Source organism: Physeter macrocephalus, chromosome 17 (assembly GCF_002837175.3).
Source record: "Physeter macrocephalus isolate SW-GA chromosome 17, ASM283717v5, whole genome shotgun sequence".
Classification (NCBI taxonomy): domain Eukaryota; kingdom Metazoa; phylum Chordata; class Mammalia; order Artiodactyla; family Physeteridae; genus Physeter; species Physeter macrocephalus.
The window spans coordinates 38,004,527-38,023,538 of record NC_041230.1 but is presented as its reverse complement, the minus strand read 5'-3'; the positions used below and the strand labels follow the sequence as shown (position 1 = coordinate 38,023,538).

General features: G+C 38.5%; 1 protein-coding gene across 5 annotated transcripts in view; it reads right to left on the bottom strand.

Annotated features, from left to right (window-relative positions):
* The window catches only part of NFATC3 (nuclear factor of activated T cells 3), a 133,149-nt gene that overhangs the window by 20,468 nt on the left and 93,669 nt on the right, over positions 1–19,012 (bottom strand). For 3 of the 5 annotated variants that reach the window (XR_003676490.2, XM_024124837.3, XM_024124838.3), the window contains exons 7-9: positions 18,503–18,558; positions 17,020–17,146; positions 8,933–9,934 (exon numbers count right to left, since the gene is read on the bottom strand). Coding sequence is in view for 4 of the 5 variants with exons in the window: in XM_024124837.3 (XP_023980605.1) it covers positions 8,933–9,934; positions 17,020–17,146; positions 18,503–18,558 (1,185 nt within the window). In the remaining variant the exon portion in view is untranslated. Of the gene's footprint in view, positions 1–1,891; positions 2,426–8,932; positions 9,935–17,019; positions 17,147–18,502; positions 18,559–19,012 lie in introns of those variants that run through there. The other 2 variants (XM_055079354.1, XM_055079355.1) reach the window with 2 other exon arrangements.

Here is a 19,012-nt window from a genome sequence, read left to right as displayed (position 1 = left end):
CCGCAAAAAAAAAAAAAAAAAAAAAAAAAAAAAAAAAGTCTACAAAGAAATGCTGGAGAGGGTATGGAGAAAAGGGAACTACACTGTTGGTGGGAATGTAAGTTGGTACAGCCACTATGGAAAACAGTATGAAGATTCCTCAGAAAACTAAAAATAGAATTACCATATGATCCAGCAATCCCACTCCTGGGAATATACCCAGACAAAACTATAATTCAAAAAGATACGTGCACCCCTATGTTCACAGCAGCACAGTTCACAATAGCCAAAACATGGAAATAACCTAAATGTCCATCGACAGATGAATGGATAAAGAAGATGTGGTACATATATACAATGGAATACTACTCATACATAAAAAAGAATGAAATAATGCCATTTGCAGCAACATGGATGCAACTAGAGATTATCATACTAAGTGAAGTAAGTCAGACAGAGAAATATCATATGATATCACTTACATGTGGAATATAAAATATGGCACAAATGAACTTACCTACAAAACAGAAACTGACTCATAGACATAGAAGACAGACTTGTGGTTGCCAAGGGGGGCGGGGGGGAAGGAGAGGGATGGACTGGGAGTTTGGGTTTGGTAGATGCAAACTATTACGTTTAGAATGGATAAACAACAAAGTCCTAATGTATAGCACAAGGAACTATATTCAATATTCTGTGATAAACCATAATGGAAAAGCATATAAAAAAAGAATGTATATGTGTGTATAAATGAGTCACTTTGCTGTACAGCAGAGATTCGCACAACACTGTAAATCAACTATACTTTAATTAAAAAGAAAAAAAAAAAGGAGTCCTGAGACCAAAAAGTTTGAGAACTGTTGCCCTACACGTTTGGCTCCCCATTACCTCCTTGACCACATCTCCTACTACTTTCCCTCTAGATCCCTCATATTCCAGCCACACTGGCCTCATTGCCATTCCTCAATAAGCCAGACATGCTCTTACCTTAGGGTCTTTCCTCTGCTTGTCCCTTTTGCCTAGAATACTCTTCCCCCAGGTATTTACATTGGTAATTTCCTCATCTTCAAGGTTTTTTCATCTCATCTTCAAGTTTTTGATCAAATGTTACCTCATCAATGAGGTTTATTTACTGTATTTAAAATTGTACGGACTTCGCTGGTGGCACAGCAGTTAAGAATCTGCCTGCCAATGCAGGGGACACAGGTTCGATCCCTGCTCCAGGAAGATCCCACACACCGCGGAGCAACTAAGCCCGTGTGCCACAACTACTGAGCCCGTGTGCCACAACTACAGAAGCTCACGAGCCTAGAGCCCGTGCTCTGCAACGAGAAGCCACTGCAAGGAGAAGCCCGTGCACCGCAACGAAGAGTATCCCCTTCTCGCCACAACTAAAGAAAGCCCTCACGCAGCAACGAAGACCCAGCACAGCCAAAAAAATAAATAAATAAAAAATAAGTAAATAAAATATTTTTGTCCCTGTGAATGATTCATTTCCAAAGGAACTCAGAAACAGGATATGAATTTTTAAATAGAATACATCTTTAAACACTGGCTTTTTATCTTACACTTGACAGACATCAGAAAGTTACTATGTTTACTGTGTTTATAGAAGTGAGATTATATAATCAACTATAGTTATTTCAGAAGCCGCTAAACACATGCAAGATGATCTAAATTTCAGACAGACCTGGATTCAAATGCCAGTCCCAGTGTCTGTGGTCATATAACACTGGTAAAGTGCTTAAGCTCTCTGAGCCACATCTCTGAAAATAGGGTTAATAATTCACTTTTTACAGATTGTTGGGAAGAACTAATGAGCTACTAGCAAAGTGTCTACCACAGTGTTCAAAAAAAAGTTTTATTATCAAGAAACAGTAACCATAATTCATTATTATTATTTTTAGATTGTAAAACATTTATTTATCACAGATACATCCAGGTTTCAGAGATGTTAACATGTTTGAAATAAAAAGTGCCCAATAGAATCAATGAAATACATACTATAAATAGTGTTGGGGCAACCAGCAAAGTACTTAAAAACTAAATTTAGATCCCACCCTCAATATCTTACAACTCAGTGTCTTATACTCCAATAAAGTCTAGGTTAAATAAAAATTTAAATATTAACAGTAAGATCATTCAAGTCCTAGAGGAAAATATAAGTGGGAACTTTGTATAACATTGGGGTGAGATAAGTCTTTCTAAACAAGATTCCCAAAGCACAAATCAAAAAGAAATGCTGTGGAGCAACTAAGCCCGTGTGCCACAACTACTGTGCCTGCGCTCTAGAGCCCGTGAGCCAGAACTACTGAGCCCATGTGCCACAACTACTGAAGCCCGTGTGCCTACAGCCCGTGCTCCACAACAAGAGAAGCCATCACAATGAGAAGCCCGCGCACCACAACGAAGAGTTGCCCCCGCTCACCACAACTAGAGAAAAGCCCTCGTGCAGCAATGAAGACCCAATGAAGCCAAAAATAAAAACAAACAAACCAACAAACAGAAATAAAAAAGAAAAGATATATTAGGTTGGACCACCTAAATATTTTACATTTCTATAGATCAAAACACTATTTTAAAAACTGGTAAACAAATGAACTGGCAAAACATATATGCAATACATGTTAGACAGAAAATTAATTCATTAATTATTTTTAAATACACTTTTTGAAGTGAATTTATTTTGAAGACATCTGATATGCTGTGATATGCTGGCTATTTACTGGTAACCTCTCTTGGATTTTTCCCAGTTTATGTATAAATTTTAGTGTCATGTTGATTCAAGGAAAAAATTTTGTTCATATGCAATATAACTAATTTGTGCCATGTGAGATAACACAGACACACCTGATATGAGAAATAAAAGGTCTTCTCAAATGCTTGCCCTTGCTTCACTGGGTCTAAAAATTAAATTTTCTTATTATATGTCCAAGAGTGGTTGTGTCTAAGGTCCTGAATCCCCACCATGATCCCTTCTGCATAAGCCATGATCCAAAGCCTACTGGGTATTACTTGTGAGAGTTTTTGCCTCTGGAATTATCCATCATAAATATGTTTGAGGCTGGATGGTACATGTATGCCTCCCAGAAGAGTATTCATGAGTTACCTAGAGTCCTAGTTAAAAGAGAAAGTTCAGTATTATCTACCTCCCTCCACTACTGAGCCCCTAAGTGATTCAACACCTCATTTGGGACCCATTCTCATCATTGGCTATGCATGGCTTTCTTTTGTTTTATTTATTTAAATACAATAAACACCAGTAAAGGAGTATCCAACAGGTGAGCTAGCACACTGACAATAATATTTACCATTCTGCTCCTCCATACCAGTCTCCTGATTTCCCCATCCAAGTTAATCACCTGAATCTTGTATTTATCATTTCCTTGCAACTGGAAAGCAGGTTCATCTGCTTGTCACCTATATAGAACTGCAGCAGCAGAGGTCACGTCTAGAGCCCCTGTTTATGGTCAAATTAGCAATTGCCCTACATTCAGGATCAGCATGTTACTGCACAGAGCCTGCAAGTGGCAGTGTCAGTTTTCACCACAGCAGCAGGTCAGGCTATATTTAACATGTACCCTCTTCTCTGCTGAAGAGCTGTAGCTATGGTTCTGTTAGTTTGTGAACAAAGGAGGACAAGAGGGAATTGAGGGACTCTAATGGAAAGTTCTTACTGGATTCAGCTCAATCACAAATTAAATGGGCCTGTATTTAAAAGTCTAAGTCTAGTTTAACAATACTATAATCTTAATTAAAATGCTTAAAACACAGCTGTGACAATTTCTATATTTTTGTACTGTTTTAATGTATATCACTTGGTCCAAATCTGGGACATACACACCATAATGCACAGAAGTGTTTAGGAAAAATTACAGCTCCAGGCACACAAACTTTAACATCTGAGTAAAAACTCACTGATAGGGCTTCCCTGGTGGCGCAGTGGTTGAGAGTCTGCCTGCCGATGCAAGGGACACGGGTTCGTACCCCGGTCCGGGAAGATCCCACATACCGCGGAGCGGCTGGGCCCATGAGCCATGGCTGCTGAGCCCGCGCGTCCGGAGCCTGTGCTCCGCAATGGGAGAGGCCGCAACTGTGAGAGGCCCGTGTACCGCAAAAAAAAAAAAACCGCAACTCACTGATAATTTTACAGAGTAGCACATGCTTTCCAAGCAAGGGCAATGGTACACTTAGGTAGCAAAGAAAAATGAAAGTAGCAAAAGAATTTTGAACAATAATTGGTTGAGTAAGTATATATTAGAGCCTTCCAAGGGGACTGCTTGAAAGAGAACATCAATTGGTAAAGGTCAGTATTCTGCTGCTGCGTCTACCCCAAGGAATAATCCCCCTGAGGAGGGAGCCACATTACTCTGAAAACGAGAAACGCTTCTGGGACTCTTCTGAGTTTGGAAGATTGACAATGAGGGGTCAAAATCACCTCAATGAAACTGAACAAGGATAACTGCAAAGTTTAGTCCTGGGTTCCAAAAACATATGTAAAAATCCATGGTGGAGGGGTGGGGGGTGGCATACAGAATGGATGTGATTTAGTTATGACTAATGACTAGTACTTATAAATTTATTTATTTATTTATTTATGGCTGTGTTGGGTCTTTGCTGCTGTGCACAAGCTTTCTTTAGTTGTGGTGAGTAGGCGCTACTCTTCGTTGCGGTGCGCGGGCTTCTCATTGTCGTGGCTTCTCATTGTGGAGCATGGGCTCTAGGTACACAGGCTTCAGTAGTTGTGGCACGTGGGCTCAGTAGTTGTGGCTTGTGGGCTCTAGAGCTCAGGCTCAGTAGTTGTAGTACACGGGCTTAGTTGCTCCACAGCATGTGGGATCTTCCCAGGCCAGGGCTTGAACCCATGTCCCTTGCATTGGCAGGCAGATTCTTAACCACTGCACCACCAGAGAAGCCTTAATGACTAGTACTTATGACTCACTAAATTAACAGCAAGATGAAGCTAAGAAAATCCCCTGACCTAACACCAAACTGATAAATAAAGTCTTCTGAACAAGGAAGGTGACGGTCCCAATCCACTTTGAGCTGGCTAGAGTGTTCCCTTCTGGACACGCCCTGTGAAAAGGAACTAAACACCAGGGTTCAAGCAGAAGGGAACTACCATGTTAGTGAGGCTGAGGGAAGGATGAAATTGCTGGAGTGTTTTTAAGACTTGGGAAAGAGATCAAGATTTCACACATATGAAGGATTATTACAGAACAATGATTAGATTTGTTCTGCATGATTCCAGAGGCATCAGAGCCCACATAAAACAAGGGCAGCTGGAACTTAAAAGGCCCTGAGATGTTCCAAAGAATCTGGAGATGAAGAGACCAACAGGAATATAATATCACTAGGGATACCAGAGTATGAATTCCAGTGTGAAAGATGAGGATGGAGTAGAGAGCCTTTAAAACTTCATCTATACTGAGAATCTAGAATTTTAAGATTGCCCTGGCCCCTCTCACAAACCAAGGCTCTGCTGAGAAAACAGCATTTTCTTTCATCTATTCTGCTTGCTCTACATCCACAGTCTCAAACCACAGACTGATGAAAAACATGATTGCAGATACTGAAAAAACCCTTAGAGTACTGAATTAGGAACCAGGAGACTTGGGTTTTAGTCTTTACTCTGCTATTAAATCAGTGTTACCCTGGATGAATACCTTAAGCTCTGTAAAACTCAGATTCTTTATCTATAAAATGGGGGAGCTGTATTAGAGTATTTTTAGTTCTACAAGTCTTGAATTTCTGAGCTGAGGTACACTAATGTCTTCTCTATTAAATGTCACTGAATTTATAATAAAAAATTAAGGTGTTAATGTCCATATTTCCAAAAGTAACAGTCAAGTAATACCTGAATGATTCTTGACAGACTCCATCTTAATTAAAAATTTCAGAAATAAAAAGGATATTTTATTTGTTTTAATCTTTAATTTGATAAAAAAGAAAGGGGTAAATAAATATAAAACAAATAGAATTAATGAAAGTTACTAGGAATAGATGATAAGTATATTTAACTAGTATAACACAAATTTAAAGAAATTACTTGTGTCCTCTAGTTGCGGAGTGGAAATTACTTTGTACTTAATGCTTAGCACAATATAGAAAAGTTAAAATAAAACCTGAGATCAAGCTAACTGCAAAGTTCGCTTTAAGTACTTCTAATCCTTTTTGGCATGTTTTATGGCTTACTTTTAAAGCTTACCAGAAAAGGGCCATTCAAGTACTACAGAGTTCCAAGTACTAGGGAGTTCAAGGCCTATGAAATATGTTATTATTGTTTTTTTAATGAATTTATATTAAAACTCTGCAGAACTGTAGGATTTTCTAAGCCTCTAGTTTACCTTCAAAGGCAAATCCAAAAAAAAAAAAAAGGCAAATCCAAATAACATAATCAATGAGTCAGTTGGCAAACATCAAAAATTCATTTGATATTTGATAGCATCAAAATGTAAATTGCAAAAATTATACATCCAATAATCTCAGGTGCCCAGGAGTGTATTTTAGTTCTCCCACCCCCTCTTTAATTACTGCTAGCACCACTGAGCTTCTTTTTTTTTAAGCTTTTTTGTGGCTGCACCGCACAGCATGCAGGATCCTAGTTCCCCGACCAGGGATTGAATCCACGCCCCCTGCATTGGAAGCGCAGAGTCTTAACCACTGGACCACCAGGGAAGCGCCACTACTGAGCTTCTATCAAGTCTCCTGATAGGTGGCAATAAGGGAATTCATTAGCCAGTACTTGTCCTCTGTGGGGAACTTTGCTTAATTGTGAATGGAACAAAAATGAAACTGCTTTTATACTTGCCCTCATAGACCTCATTTTTCCAGATTCTCTGTTTCTGCAACACACCTTCACATATTCAAAAGAATCTTCACATATTCAAAAGATGAAATAAATAAAAATTCCATAAAACCTTTCTAAAAGTTCCAATTTGCTGTCCCCCCAAAAATCACTCAATCTGTGGTAAATTAGAAAGAGCAGGTTCCAGCTTTGGTGTCTTTATAGAAAAACAGTCTTCATTTGGAAAGAAAATGAGCTGGAATACCCAGCAGCTATGAGACCTGCTTAATAAATCTTGTGTTTTCAGTGACATCACTGAAGTGGTAGGTTATCACACTCCAGGTCTCACCCTTTGTTTCAGGGATTAAAATTCTAAACACAAACCTTGAAAGCAATACAAGTGTGACAGATCAGATGCTGTTGTGAACATATATTCATGCAGTGAAATTCTGCACATGTATTCCTAGAGAATGTTCCACTATTCTCTAGGAATTAAAAAAGCTTGGGGGATCCCCTTTAGCGCTTCGTTCTAACCACCACGGCCTGCTGTTGCTGGGGGACAGCTGTAGTACTGCAAGAAAAAGACTAGACTGAAAAGACCTGCCTCCAGTCTCAGCTCTGCTACTTACCAGTTATGTGACCTTCAGAAAGTCTGATTCTCTAAATATAGCTATCTAGAGGATTAGTAAGAGTTAAATTAGATAACAATGCTATGCAAATTGTAGGTTTTGCTTGTTTACAGCCATACCTTCTGTTTATACACAAATGACCTGGCATATCCCCTTGTGGCTTTGAAAGCCGTCCTCTACTATGCCATCTGCCCTCCAGCCACAGAAAATCATGCTTTCCCAGACACAGCTCTATGTTTCTGCTTCTGTTGTCTGGTTTTCCCTTTGATTCTCATTTACTGATACTACACTTGTTCTTAGCCAAAAGGATAAGAAGTGATTGATCCTTATTTACTGAAAAATATACTCATCCTCCAAGACTGGCTTAAAAGTCATCTCCTCAAGGAAGCCTCTCTGAATCCTTCTTATAGAATCTTTAACATCTCTTTGCTGATCTCCCAATGTGCTTCTTTTATATCTTGGTTGTAAGTGACTAAGACCTACTGCATCACTGTATACTGACTGATCTGACAGTAAAGCCCTGGTGCCAGGTTGGGGGTAGGGTGGGGGCTCCCACATTTTATCATTTTATTTACCTTCCTTTTCCCTTATGTTTGGAATTTGGAATTTAAAACCAGCTTTGCAACTAAGTAGTAAATAGCCTCTCCAGATGTATAAAGGAGATGGCTGACCTAGAGTTACTTTTCTACAGATTAATACAGAATCAGAGAGAGAATTAAAATTCTGTGTCTATGTTTCAAATTTTTCATATTGTACAACACTTACACAGGTAGCTTTCACTGAATTCCTATTTAGACAAAATTTCACTACCATATAAATGACAAAGCCAAGAATAAACTCTATAATTATTACCTACCTTGGGGGAATTTTCAATTATTAAAATAATTAATTTCCAGAGTTTGCTGTCCAATTTATGATTTCATAAAAACAGAGGTCTACATACCAACTTGCTACATTTACATAAATAGCTTCTTTTTATCATGGTGCCAACAGCTGTACCAGCAGCAGCAAACCAGTCTGGTCTTGTACCATCACCACTATCTGACTCAGCAAGCTGGCAGGGCCACAGAGAAGCAGGTTCTTTACTTGTGTGAGTCTCCTCAAGGACAAGAACTCTATCCTCATACCTTCCTAGTATTCCTAGATTTAACTCTGTGCCTTGCAAAGAGATGGCATTCTGCAATGTTTAATGAATTAACACTTCTGAATTCCATTCTCTAGACACTGTGACCTCACTGTATGTTCTGAAAGGAAAAATGCTCAATAAAAGCTCACATCTTCAGTTCCATCACAAATAGGTGGTAGGTTATTACTCAAGGTCTCACCCTTCCCAACAAATATAAGTGGTAAAATAGACTTTAAAGCATATATGTTCATGTCTATCTTCAGGGTCGTATATCAACATATTTCTAGTAAAAACAACTTATTAAAAAGCCCAACCATATGCCAATAAACAATCCATGGTAACTTTCTCATGACTCTTAAGGGAAGGACGTTCCTGGATCTTCACTGCTTCAAAGCATAAAGATGAACTTACCATCATCTAAAGTGATGTCCTGAAGACCAATTGTAGAAAAGTTAGGTTCCTGCTCTTCAGGTTCAGGTTTAATGTTCACAGTTGCCTCATCAGGTGGAAATGAAGCTGGATCACACAAACTGTGACATAATAAGGATGAAGGTGCAGAAAGACCTCCCTGGCCTGTACTTTGTGCTTGAGTTGAGTGCTGTCCAGAATGCATTCTGGTGGCTAGAGACTGTGATGAGGCAGTTCCTGAGCTAGGAGACTGGTAAGGCATAGGCTGTAGCTGAGGAGATGGTGGCCCAGAAAGTGGTGAACTGGCCAAGGGATGAGAGGCTGCTTGGGAAGCTGTTGTAGCAGTCCCTGAATGTGAAGGACCATACGTAATGGGTTGTAACTGAGGGGAAGGCTGACCTGTGACCTGATCGGCCACTGGAGAAGAAAGAGATCTTTGTCCTGTGTTTGAACAACAGTATCCCATTGACTGCAGATGAGGCAAGGTCTGCACAGAATGAGGTGTGTGGGCTAAGAGATGTCCTGTTGAGCCTGAATTTGAAGAATGAAAAGGTATGGATGATGGTGGCTGACAGCCAAGATTTATTAAATTAGGAAGAGCTGCATCCTGCTGAAACAAAACTGGATCAAATTCTTGACTAGAGGCAGCATTAACAGGAAGACAAGTTGGTCCATTGAATACGACATTAGTTTGCATAGGCTGATAGGAAGACCCTACAGGAGGTGTTGGTGTGACTTGAAAAGGCTGGTGCACAACTGAAGAAGGTATCATATGCTGTTCTTTACCAGCACTCTCATCCCTACACTGCAACTGTGGCAGATGGGTTGAGGTTACCATGGATGCATATGTTAGCTGGATGGGACAAACCAAGCTTCTCTGTGCAGACAGTACACTGTCATGTAGGTGTCCTGTATCTGAAGAAGGCCTCTGGGTCTGGACAGGATGAGGCAATGATGGAACTGAAGACAAATCAATCTCTTCTCTGTGTTCTTGCTTCATCAAAACTGAAAAGAAAGTGATTAATGCAAATGTTATTACATAATACATAAAATAATTATGAAAGGCCTTCACTCTAGGCTACACAACTGTAGTGCACACACAAGCCAGGGGTTGAAAACTCAAATGCCTTCAGGGAAGGCAGATAATATAAAATATGTGAAACCAGTAAATAGAAGACAACACGGAGTGGTTCTTGCTTCAAAAGTATTCAAGCTGGGCTTCCCTGGTGGCGCAGTGGTTGAGAGTCCGCCTGCCGATGCAGGGGACATGGGTTCGTGCCCCGGTCTGGGAAGATCCCACATCAGGGAACACGGGTTCGTGCCCCGGTCCAGGAAGATCCCACATGCCGTGGAGCGGCTAGTCCCGTGAGCCATGGCCGCTGAGCCTGCGCGTCCGGAGCCTGTGCTCCGCAACGGGAAGGGCCCCAAAAGTGAGAGGCCCGCGTACCGCAAAAAAAAAAAAAAAAAAAAAAAAAGTATTCAAGTTAAAAAAAAGAAAAAAACTAATACTGCATAGACCTCTATGAAGTGATGTTGGAAAGATCTCTAAGACACGTTGTTAAGTTAAAAAAAAGTCAATTGCAGGGCTTCCCTGGTGGCGCAGTGGTTGAGAGTCCGCCTGCCGATGCAGGGGACACGCGTTTGTGCCCTGGTCCGGGAAGATCCCACATGCCGCGGAGTGGCTGGGCCCGTGAGCCATGGCCGCTGAGCCTGCGCGTCCGGAGCCTGTGCTCCACAACGGGAGAGGCCACAACAGTGAGAGGCCCGCCAAAAAAAAAAAAAAAAAAAAATTCAATTGCAGGACATGTGTATATGTCACAATTCACGTAAAATATTGTGTGTGTATATATACATACGCATATACACAAGTACACGTTTTTGCTTATATATGTGCGGATATCTCTGGAAAGATGCACAAGAAACTGATAACTGTTGTGTTTATTGCTGGGAAACTAGGTGAATAGGGGATAGGAGCATGAGGAAGATTTACTTTTTACTGTCTAAGTTTTGGGGCCTTTTGAATGTTTTCCACCATGTATATATATATTACTTATTTAAAAACAAATAATTTTTTAAAAACCCCAAGATCATTATGAGGTAGGGATTATTATTATCCTTGCCTTATAGATGAGTATACTGAAGAGGAGATTAAAGACACTAAGATCTCACAGCAGCTAAGTGGTATCATAAGGACTTGAACACAGGTTTTTCTGCCTCCAAAGTCCATGCTTTTATTCACTGCAGTATACTGTATTACCAACGGAAATTCTACTTCACCATTCCACCAAGAAAGAAGAGGTTACAAATACCAATCATCATCCTTTATGACGTTAGAAAAGTAGCAGATCCATGATTTAGGATTAGTCTACTTGATGAAAGGACTGCTTAAAGTAGGAATCAATGCATTTTGCTTATTTTATTTAATATGCATATCAAAACAGAAAAGAACCGTCAGTTAATTTATTGTGTGTCAAAACAACTGATGTCATTGTTTCTCTTGGCAAGCACTTCAGTACATTTTTCTAAAAATTATCTACTTTAGCCTCCTATTGAAGTGCTATAATACATTTAAAAATAATTTTCCTAAATTCACATCTCATTGTTCCTTCCAAGTTTGTACTAAAAATTAACATAATTAAAATTTTCATAATCTTCACAAAATATAAGAAACTCCATTTTATGTCAAAGGAAAATAACGAGACCCAAAGCAAGGTCAAATCTCATCTGTCCATCTATCAAACCTTTGCCAAGTACAAGTCTCTTCACATAAGCATGGTCTCAATCTGAGAAAATGAAGGTAAGAATTAAGAGAGCCCTGATAGTATATTTTACTGTAGAAGAGGTAATTAATGGAGCACTTGTTTGGGGTGCATTTGAGTTCTGCACTTTGCTTGGCTTCCTACAACAGGATGGGTTCATTATTCATCTGCTTTAGCCTCTAAATCTGGCAACTGGTGAGCCCACCTCTAACAATGAGACAACAACCCTAAGGACCAAGAGAAAGGTATATCACCAATCTGTTGCTTCTGCCACAATGCTCATGTTCTTGACCCAGACCTCCATCCAGTTTCTGATTCTTGCTCAAGTATTTCAAGTATGGTTCACCATGTCTATTGGCTCCTGACCTCTCTAATGTCTTTTTTTTCTTTTCTTTTCTTTTTTTCCCCCTAATGTCTTGATGCACTTACTTTTCTTCTGACTTTGGCAGAACTAGAACTTTGTCCTTGGACTACTGGATTTTTTTGTCTTCTACTTCAGCTCCTACTCTGGTCTCAGGAAAGCTACAGTGAATCCTATATCCAGAGTCATATTTCTACATAAGGAAGGAGAATATCCAAGAAAGCCTACTCTCATCCCTTAATCCTGAATGGAACAGGTGGGGCCCTTGGTTACATAAGTGGTTGGTTATCATGCACTAAAAAGGAGACAGAGGGACTGAAAACTACAGCATAACATCCATCTTTTTGGCATGATCCAATCTTTATTTCTATGTTCCTGACTGACATCTGGTACCCAGATTGAGAATTCTGCTCTACTAAATCGAGTGCATTTCCACTCTGCCAAATCAAGTATCACTCTTTTGTCCATAAGAGATTCAGACTCCAACCTGACCAAACCATAAGAAGTCCTCACTGCTGGTCTATGGTAATTTATTCTTGTTTGGAGGGAAATACAGTTAAACAGATCTTATAATATCTACATTGAGATGAGTTTTAGAAACAGAATAACTCTACCTTTTGTATTACACATGCTAATTCTCAAACTTAGAATGCTGATGAACAGAGGCATACAGAAAAAAAAAAAATCAACTGGTCTAGTGGTTTTCAAACCATGAGAAGCCTCACACTCTTCTTCAAGTGGTGGATGTAGAAGAACAGGATGTAAAGAGAAAGAGCTCTGGATTTCCTTTTCCAGTGCAAAGACAGCACCCAAGCTAGCTTTCATCCTTTTTCATACACTGGCTTTTCGCGTAAGGTTTTATTTGAAAAAGAAACAACCTAAGCGATTTGAAAACCACTGCTTTAGTATTATATCATTTTATAGAGGTTAATCAGTAGGTACAGTCTGTGGCAGAGCTGAGATCTGATCTCCTGACTGTAAGGCAGGCTTTTTCTCCCAATCAAAACCACAATACAAAAGTCAGTCTGTCCAGTCAACTATTTGGAACATAGAATATACCCTTCCACAGGCAAAATATTATACATGAGAGTTGGCCTCTAACACTGCTCTGAAAAATCCCCATGATTCCAAAAACCAGAGCTCAGATGGTACCCCCAAGTACAAATAACTTCTGCTGGGCTTTAGAGGGAGACACATTTCCTCTAGGGTGGGGATAGAGTCTCCCACATTGTAAGTTCTGAAGCTAGAAGCTGGGCAGAAGTTCAGGCAGCACCACTAAGGAAGGGCTGTGTGCTCTATTACCATCTGCGGTAAGGGTAATTTGTGAATCATACACATATGCTGCTAACTGTCTTCATTCTACAAAGTAAATGGATTGTGGGACAAATAATACTAACACAATCCCTAATTTAAAAAAAATTTTTTTTAAATCAGCCACTTGCAGCTAATGATTATTCCTCCATTGGATATTGATATTGGTCAGATCCCTATTGCTAGGGGGTTGCCAAAAAGGAAACAAATTAACAAATCCTTTAATAAAAAACATGCAACTTATGAATATCTAAAATTTTTATAAAATTTAAAAAGGAATTATTGCCCCAACATAAACAAATGGCTAAAATCTCTGATATAAAGATATATATATATCTCTGATATAAAGAATTCATAAAGTTAAAAAGACAAACACAATAATTCTAAAATAACAAAGGGTCATACAGTAGAATACTAAAAAGCTATCAAAATTCTGTTAAACTCTATCTGCTGATAAGGAAAATAAAAATGTTCAGGTTACAAAATTAGTATATAGCATGGTCCCATTTCTATTTTTAAAAGGATGTATCTATGTATGGATCAAAAGGATCTAAAAGGAGAGAATGACAGAGTGGAAGAGAATATGGGTGTTTTAAAAAAGTTTTTTCAACTTGTTTTTTAAAAAAATTCACAGTTATGTATTTGCCTTTGTAAAAACTTTATTCAAAATTTCATTTTAGAAAAAAAGTGAAAAAAGCCAAATGTTACAGACAAAAAGCAGTAATCAACCAGAATAAGGACTGTCCAAACACTCCTGTGTGTCCACTCTTCCTTCGTTAGTGTGTGCCACCTGATTTGTATTCTGTCAACCATAAAGCCAGTTATGACAGCTCCAGTCCAATCCAATATCTCCCTGCACTCTGGAGCCCCACTGATTTCCATTCTTACATGTAATGCCCTTAGGACTCTGCCTTTATATTGTCCTCTCAATTCAAGAGCTGATAATGTAAAGGCATTATATTTGCTCCTTTCTGTTTGCCTATTACCACCACTATGATGGTAGTAATCAACACCTCTAACATGCTGACCCTATTGTCTTTTTACCCCAATTCTAGAAGCTCTCTCCCTTCTTAGTCAAGTTAGATTCTATAGTTCCTCATCTCAAAAGAATTTGCTAACATTCTTGGACCCTGTTGTCTTTAGTAACTCTCACCCTGGAAGAGCTCTACTATCCATATTTTACCACCTGCCCTGAAGAATCTGAGTGCTGCTTAAGAAAGTTACACAGCAGAGCTAATTCGTATCCATAAATTAACCAATATCAACATCAAAGGTGCCCTTTGATCATGCCTAGAATCCTATTACATTTCTGTGGTAACTTACTTTTCCCTCTTTACAACAACTTTTTCTAATTTCTCCACACTGTTAAACTGCCAAATCACCGACATTCCCCTCTCTGCTCACAATGGGAGACTTCATGTCATTCTTTACAGAAACAAAATTGAAGCTATCATATGGAAACTCCCTAAACTCTCCATTACTAAATCTGTAAACCTTCCTAATGTATATCCAACTTGTTCATCTCCTTTACCTTCCCTCCTGTTCCTTCTCCCATTTAAGGTCCATTCCAACTTGCATATTTTAAATCCTATCCTCTCCCACCCTTCCCAGAAACCTGATATTCTTTATCATCACTGATGCTCTCTCCTCTGTATACTCAAAATACTCTAGCTGTCTGAATCACCTTTTTAACCTTCTTGGGCCTCTCCCATATAAATCTCACCCTCCACAGTAAGTTGCGAAGAGACTAAACTGGTCAATGACATCTTATAAAGTGACAGAAGAAACATGGGAAAAATTATTTTTGAATTACAAATTTGATCACGTCACCTCCCTATTAAAACTCACTTCTTACAACTTTTAATACTCTATGATCCAACCAACCATAAGGTCTTTGCATATGCTACTGCCTTTATGTGTAATGTTCTCCCACACTTTATCTAACAGTAATTAACAGTATAGACTGTACAGCCATACTGCCTGGATTAAAATCTCACCTCTGCCTTTATTAGCTGTGTGATCTCAGTTCACTCACTTGCCAAATGGGAAGGGCAACACTACCTACCTTATAGGGTTATGGGAGGATAAATGAGTTATTATGTATAAACTGCTGAGAATAGCACCCAGCACACACTAGATGCTCTATATATTTACTAAATAAATGAACAAACAGATGTAGTCTAGGATACGTTATGAGCCCAGACTCTGGAACCAGACTGCCTATGTATGATGTTTGGCTCTAGGACTTATGCTGTGAGACCTTGGGCACATTACTTAGCCACTCAGTCTCCTCATTTGTAAAATAAGACAATAACCTATCCCATAGGTTTATTAAGAAGATTAAATGCATACAGAAAGGTCTTAGAACAGTACTAAAACATAGTAAATGTTACATAATTATAAACTATTACTATTATTTTCCAGTTCTCAACTCCTCATAGAAGTCTTTTCACAACCAGTTAGCCTAGACAAGGGTCCCTCTGTTATTTCACCCACAGCACTTAACATTCCTTATCTCTGTTTCTAATTACAAATTTGTAAGTAATTTATTTATTTAGAGGTTTATTAGCTTCTATTTGTTCCACTAGATTATAAGCTCCATGAGAAGCTAAGAGAGGTTTTACCCAACTAGTGTGCACCCTTAAATACTTACTGAATTAATAGTAAATGAAATGGCTAATCAAAATCTTTTGTTTTCAAAGGTTTGTATTCTATTTGAAAATTATCTGAAATATTTTATTACCAAGTAATGTATTAACACGATCAAGTAATAATAATTTTCAGATTCTGGAATATAAGTGGCCTTCAGAGGCTCTAAATGAAATACAGCCAGGCTTTAAAGAATATGATGACAAATGAATGACTAATAACCAATACCCTCTCAAATTCATGTGTTTGTTCTTTTCATTTACTATAAACCATTTAAAAGTTTTTACAACAAGTTTTGAAGAATAAGATTCACTATGATTTTTTTATCATTATATGTTCTGGTGACAAATGCAGCACCTAACACAGAGAAGACCTCTATAAATGTCTGTTCTCTAAGTATGTAAACATCAGCATGAATTACCGCATATAATATTCATGTGTCACAATCCAGATCTGGAAAATTACAGCACTTGAACTGCTGCAGAAAGAGGTGTGAAAGCCTCCTCTGTTATGGTGTCTCTATAAAACCAGGAATTCTGCCATCAATGTTATATTCCCCCAAAGCCAATATATGCTACAGTTGCTGCTTGCCAAATGAAAATTTAATGAGAGATTTTCCATTTTGATTGGGAATGGTTGAGATGAAGACACTATGAAACAGGCACACTGCCTTTCTGCAGTGCTAAGGGCAGTGGAAGGGCACAAGGAAAGTTCACCCATATTCACAAACACCTACTATTCCAACAGTTCTGGTGATTTTTGGTTAACTCCTGAAAAACAGACTTCAAATCTATTGATACAATCTTTTAATTTCCTTATAATAAGTGACTACAAAATAACAATTGCTATCAGATCTAATATTTAAAGTCAATACAAACTTTACAGAATAAGCATGTGTTGGGATTTTTATTGATTATAAGGACCCTACCTTTAAACATTCTAATACAGGATTCATTTTATTCATTATGAAAGAAAGCTCTATAGTAAACCATCACAACAACTCCTCGTACCTGGTGTGTAAGTAAAACGTTGAGACTGGCTTTTTTTCCTCTTGCCATTGCAAAGATAAAAGTGCACCTGCACTGCAGCTGTAACTGCTGGGTTATGATATGGAGGAACTTCAAGGACAATGTGAGCCTAAGGAGCATGGAAAGCAAGATTGTGTTACACTCAGAGCTAAAAATGAAATGCACCTGCTAAACTCAACACGTCTCATGAGTCTTAACTACTCAGGCTCATTATGCGAGTAAACTGGTATATAAGTCATCTGGAGATTTACTCTATGGATACTTAATAGAGAAAAGTCTTAATAGTCTTAATAGAGTCTTAATAGAGAAAAGCTCTTTCAAGTAAACCATTAAAGGAGAAATTGCTTTTCACTCACCCACTTGGGTTTCTAGTTGTAGCAGAAATCAAAAGTCTTACATACTATATAGCCAGATATTTTGCTCTAATAAATATTACATATTACTATACATCTTAAGTGGAAGTCTGTTCTAATTTTTAATCAAGTTTAATAGTTCCCAAGTTGTGATACAGTTTAGATTTCTTATCTTAAATTTTTTTTTTTTTTTTTTGTGGGGCCTCACTGCGCAGCTTGCAGGATATCTCAGTTCCCCGACCAGGGATTGAGCCTGGTCCATGGCAGGGAAAGCACCGAATCCTAACCACTATACCACCAGGGAACTCCCTTATCTTAAATTTTATATTCAAACTGTTCTAAACTGGCAATACACAAAATCTGCATCTATATTAAGAATAATTTTACACATGCAGGGTGAAAACTTTTAGCCCCAAATCAACCGCAATCCTTTTTTTTAAATTTTTAATCTTTCGGCCGCGCTGCACAGCATGTGGGGATCTCAGTTCCCCGACCAGCGACTGAACCTGCTCCCCCTGCATTGGCAGCGTAGAGTCTTAACCACTGGACCACCAGGGAAGTCCTCAACTGCAATCCTTAATCTAACTTCTCTAGGTCTTTGGAGAGCACTGTAGGAAGTGGTACTGTCTATCCCAGAAAAAATTCTGTCTCCATTCCAACCAGGATGAAGGGACCACAACTTTCAGTGCTGATTCCTGGAAGGCTTAATGTGAAGGAGTTGGAAATAGTGTATTAAATACACAAACCCCCGAGGGCTTGTCCTCCTCCTATTTTTTGCCCACTGTATAAGTTCTTCACTGAATTTGTTTGATCTCTTCACTGAATTCAGAGAAATAAATCAATAACTTCAGTAAGAACCTTCTAATAATCTTTCATTTCTAATTTCTCCTTTCCTATACACAAAAAAGGGGAAGAAAGACACCAACTGTTTATCTTTCTTAAACTTTAATTTTAGTACCAGGAAAGTATCTATCTCACGTCCAAACTTCTAAAAATTCTAATTTACTTTTCCATTACTCAACAGATAAGACTCCTCATCTATACCATAAAGCAGCATTATCCAATTTTCTCATTAAGTTTCTTACATATTTTGAAAGAAGTAAACTTCTTACCCCTTGACATTTTTCTTTGATTATTTTCCCTTCTACTTCCCACTGAGGTCGTCCATCTATTGACAGAAACAATTTACAGTTAAAAGGAATTCAAGTCAAAAAGCATATAAAATCTAATGTATTTAGTATCATAAATTTATTGGCAAAAGGAATCTTTATCTTGCTGACTTCCATTATGAAAATAAAATGTATATCCATGGGGAAAAAATGTGGAGAAAGATCTTGGTCTGCCCAAGTTCGCAGGGCCCAGAGAGTTTATTCTACTAAGTGATGTTTGAAAATCTTCTGAAAACACCTCTACCAAGTGGTGGTCAACTTCTGCTTGTATGCCTTAAGTAATGGGAAACTCACTCCCTAACCAAGTAACCCATTTCATCTTTGGATAGTAACTGCTGCTAGAAAATTGCATCTATCTTCATGATAGACGACATCTGTCTCCTTCTAGTATCCAACCTCTGGTCTAAGCACTATTCCTTGTAGCCACCGCCCAAAAATCTTGAGCATCTCTGT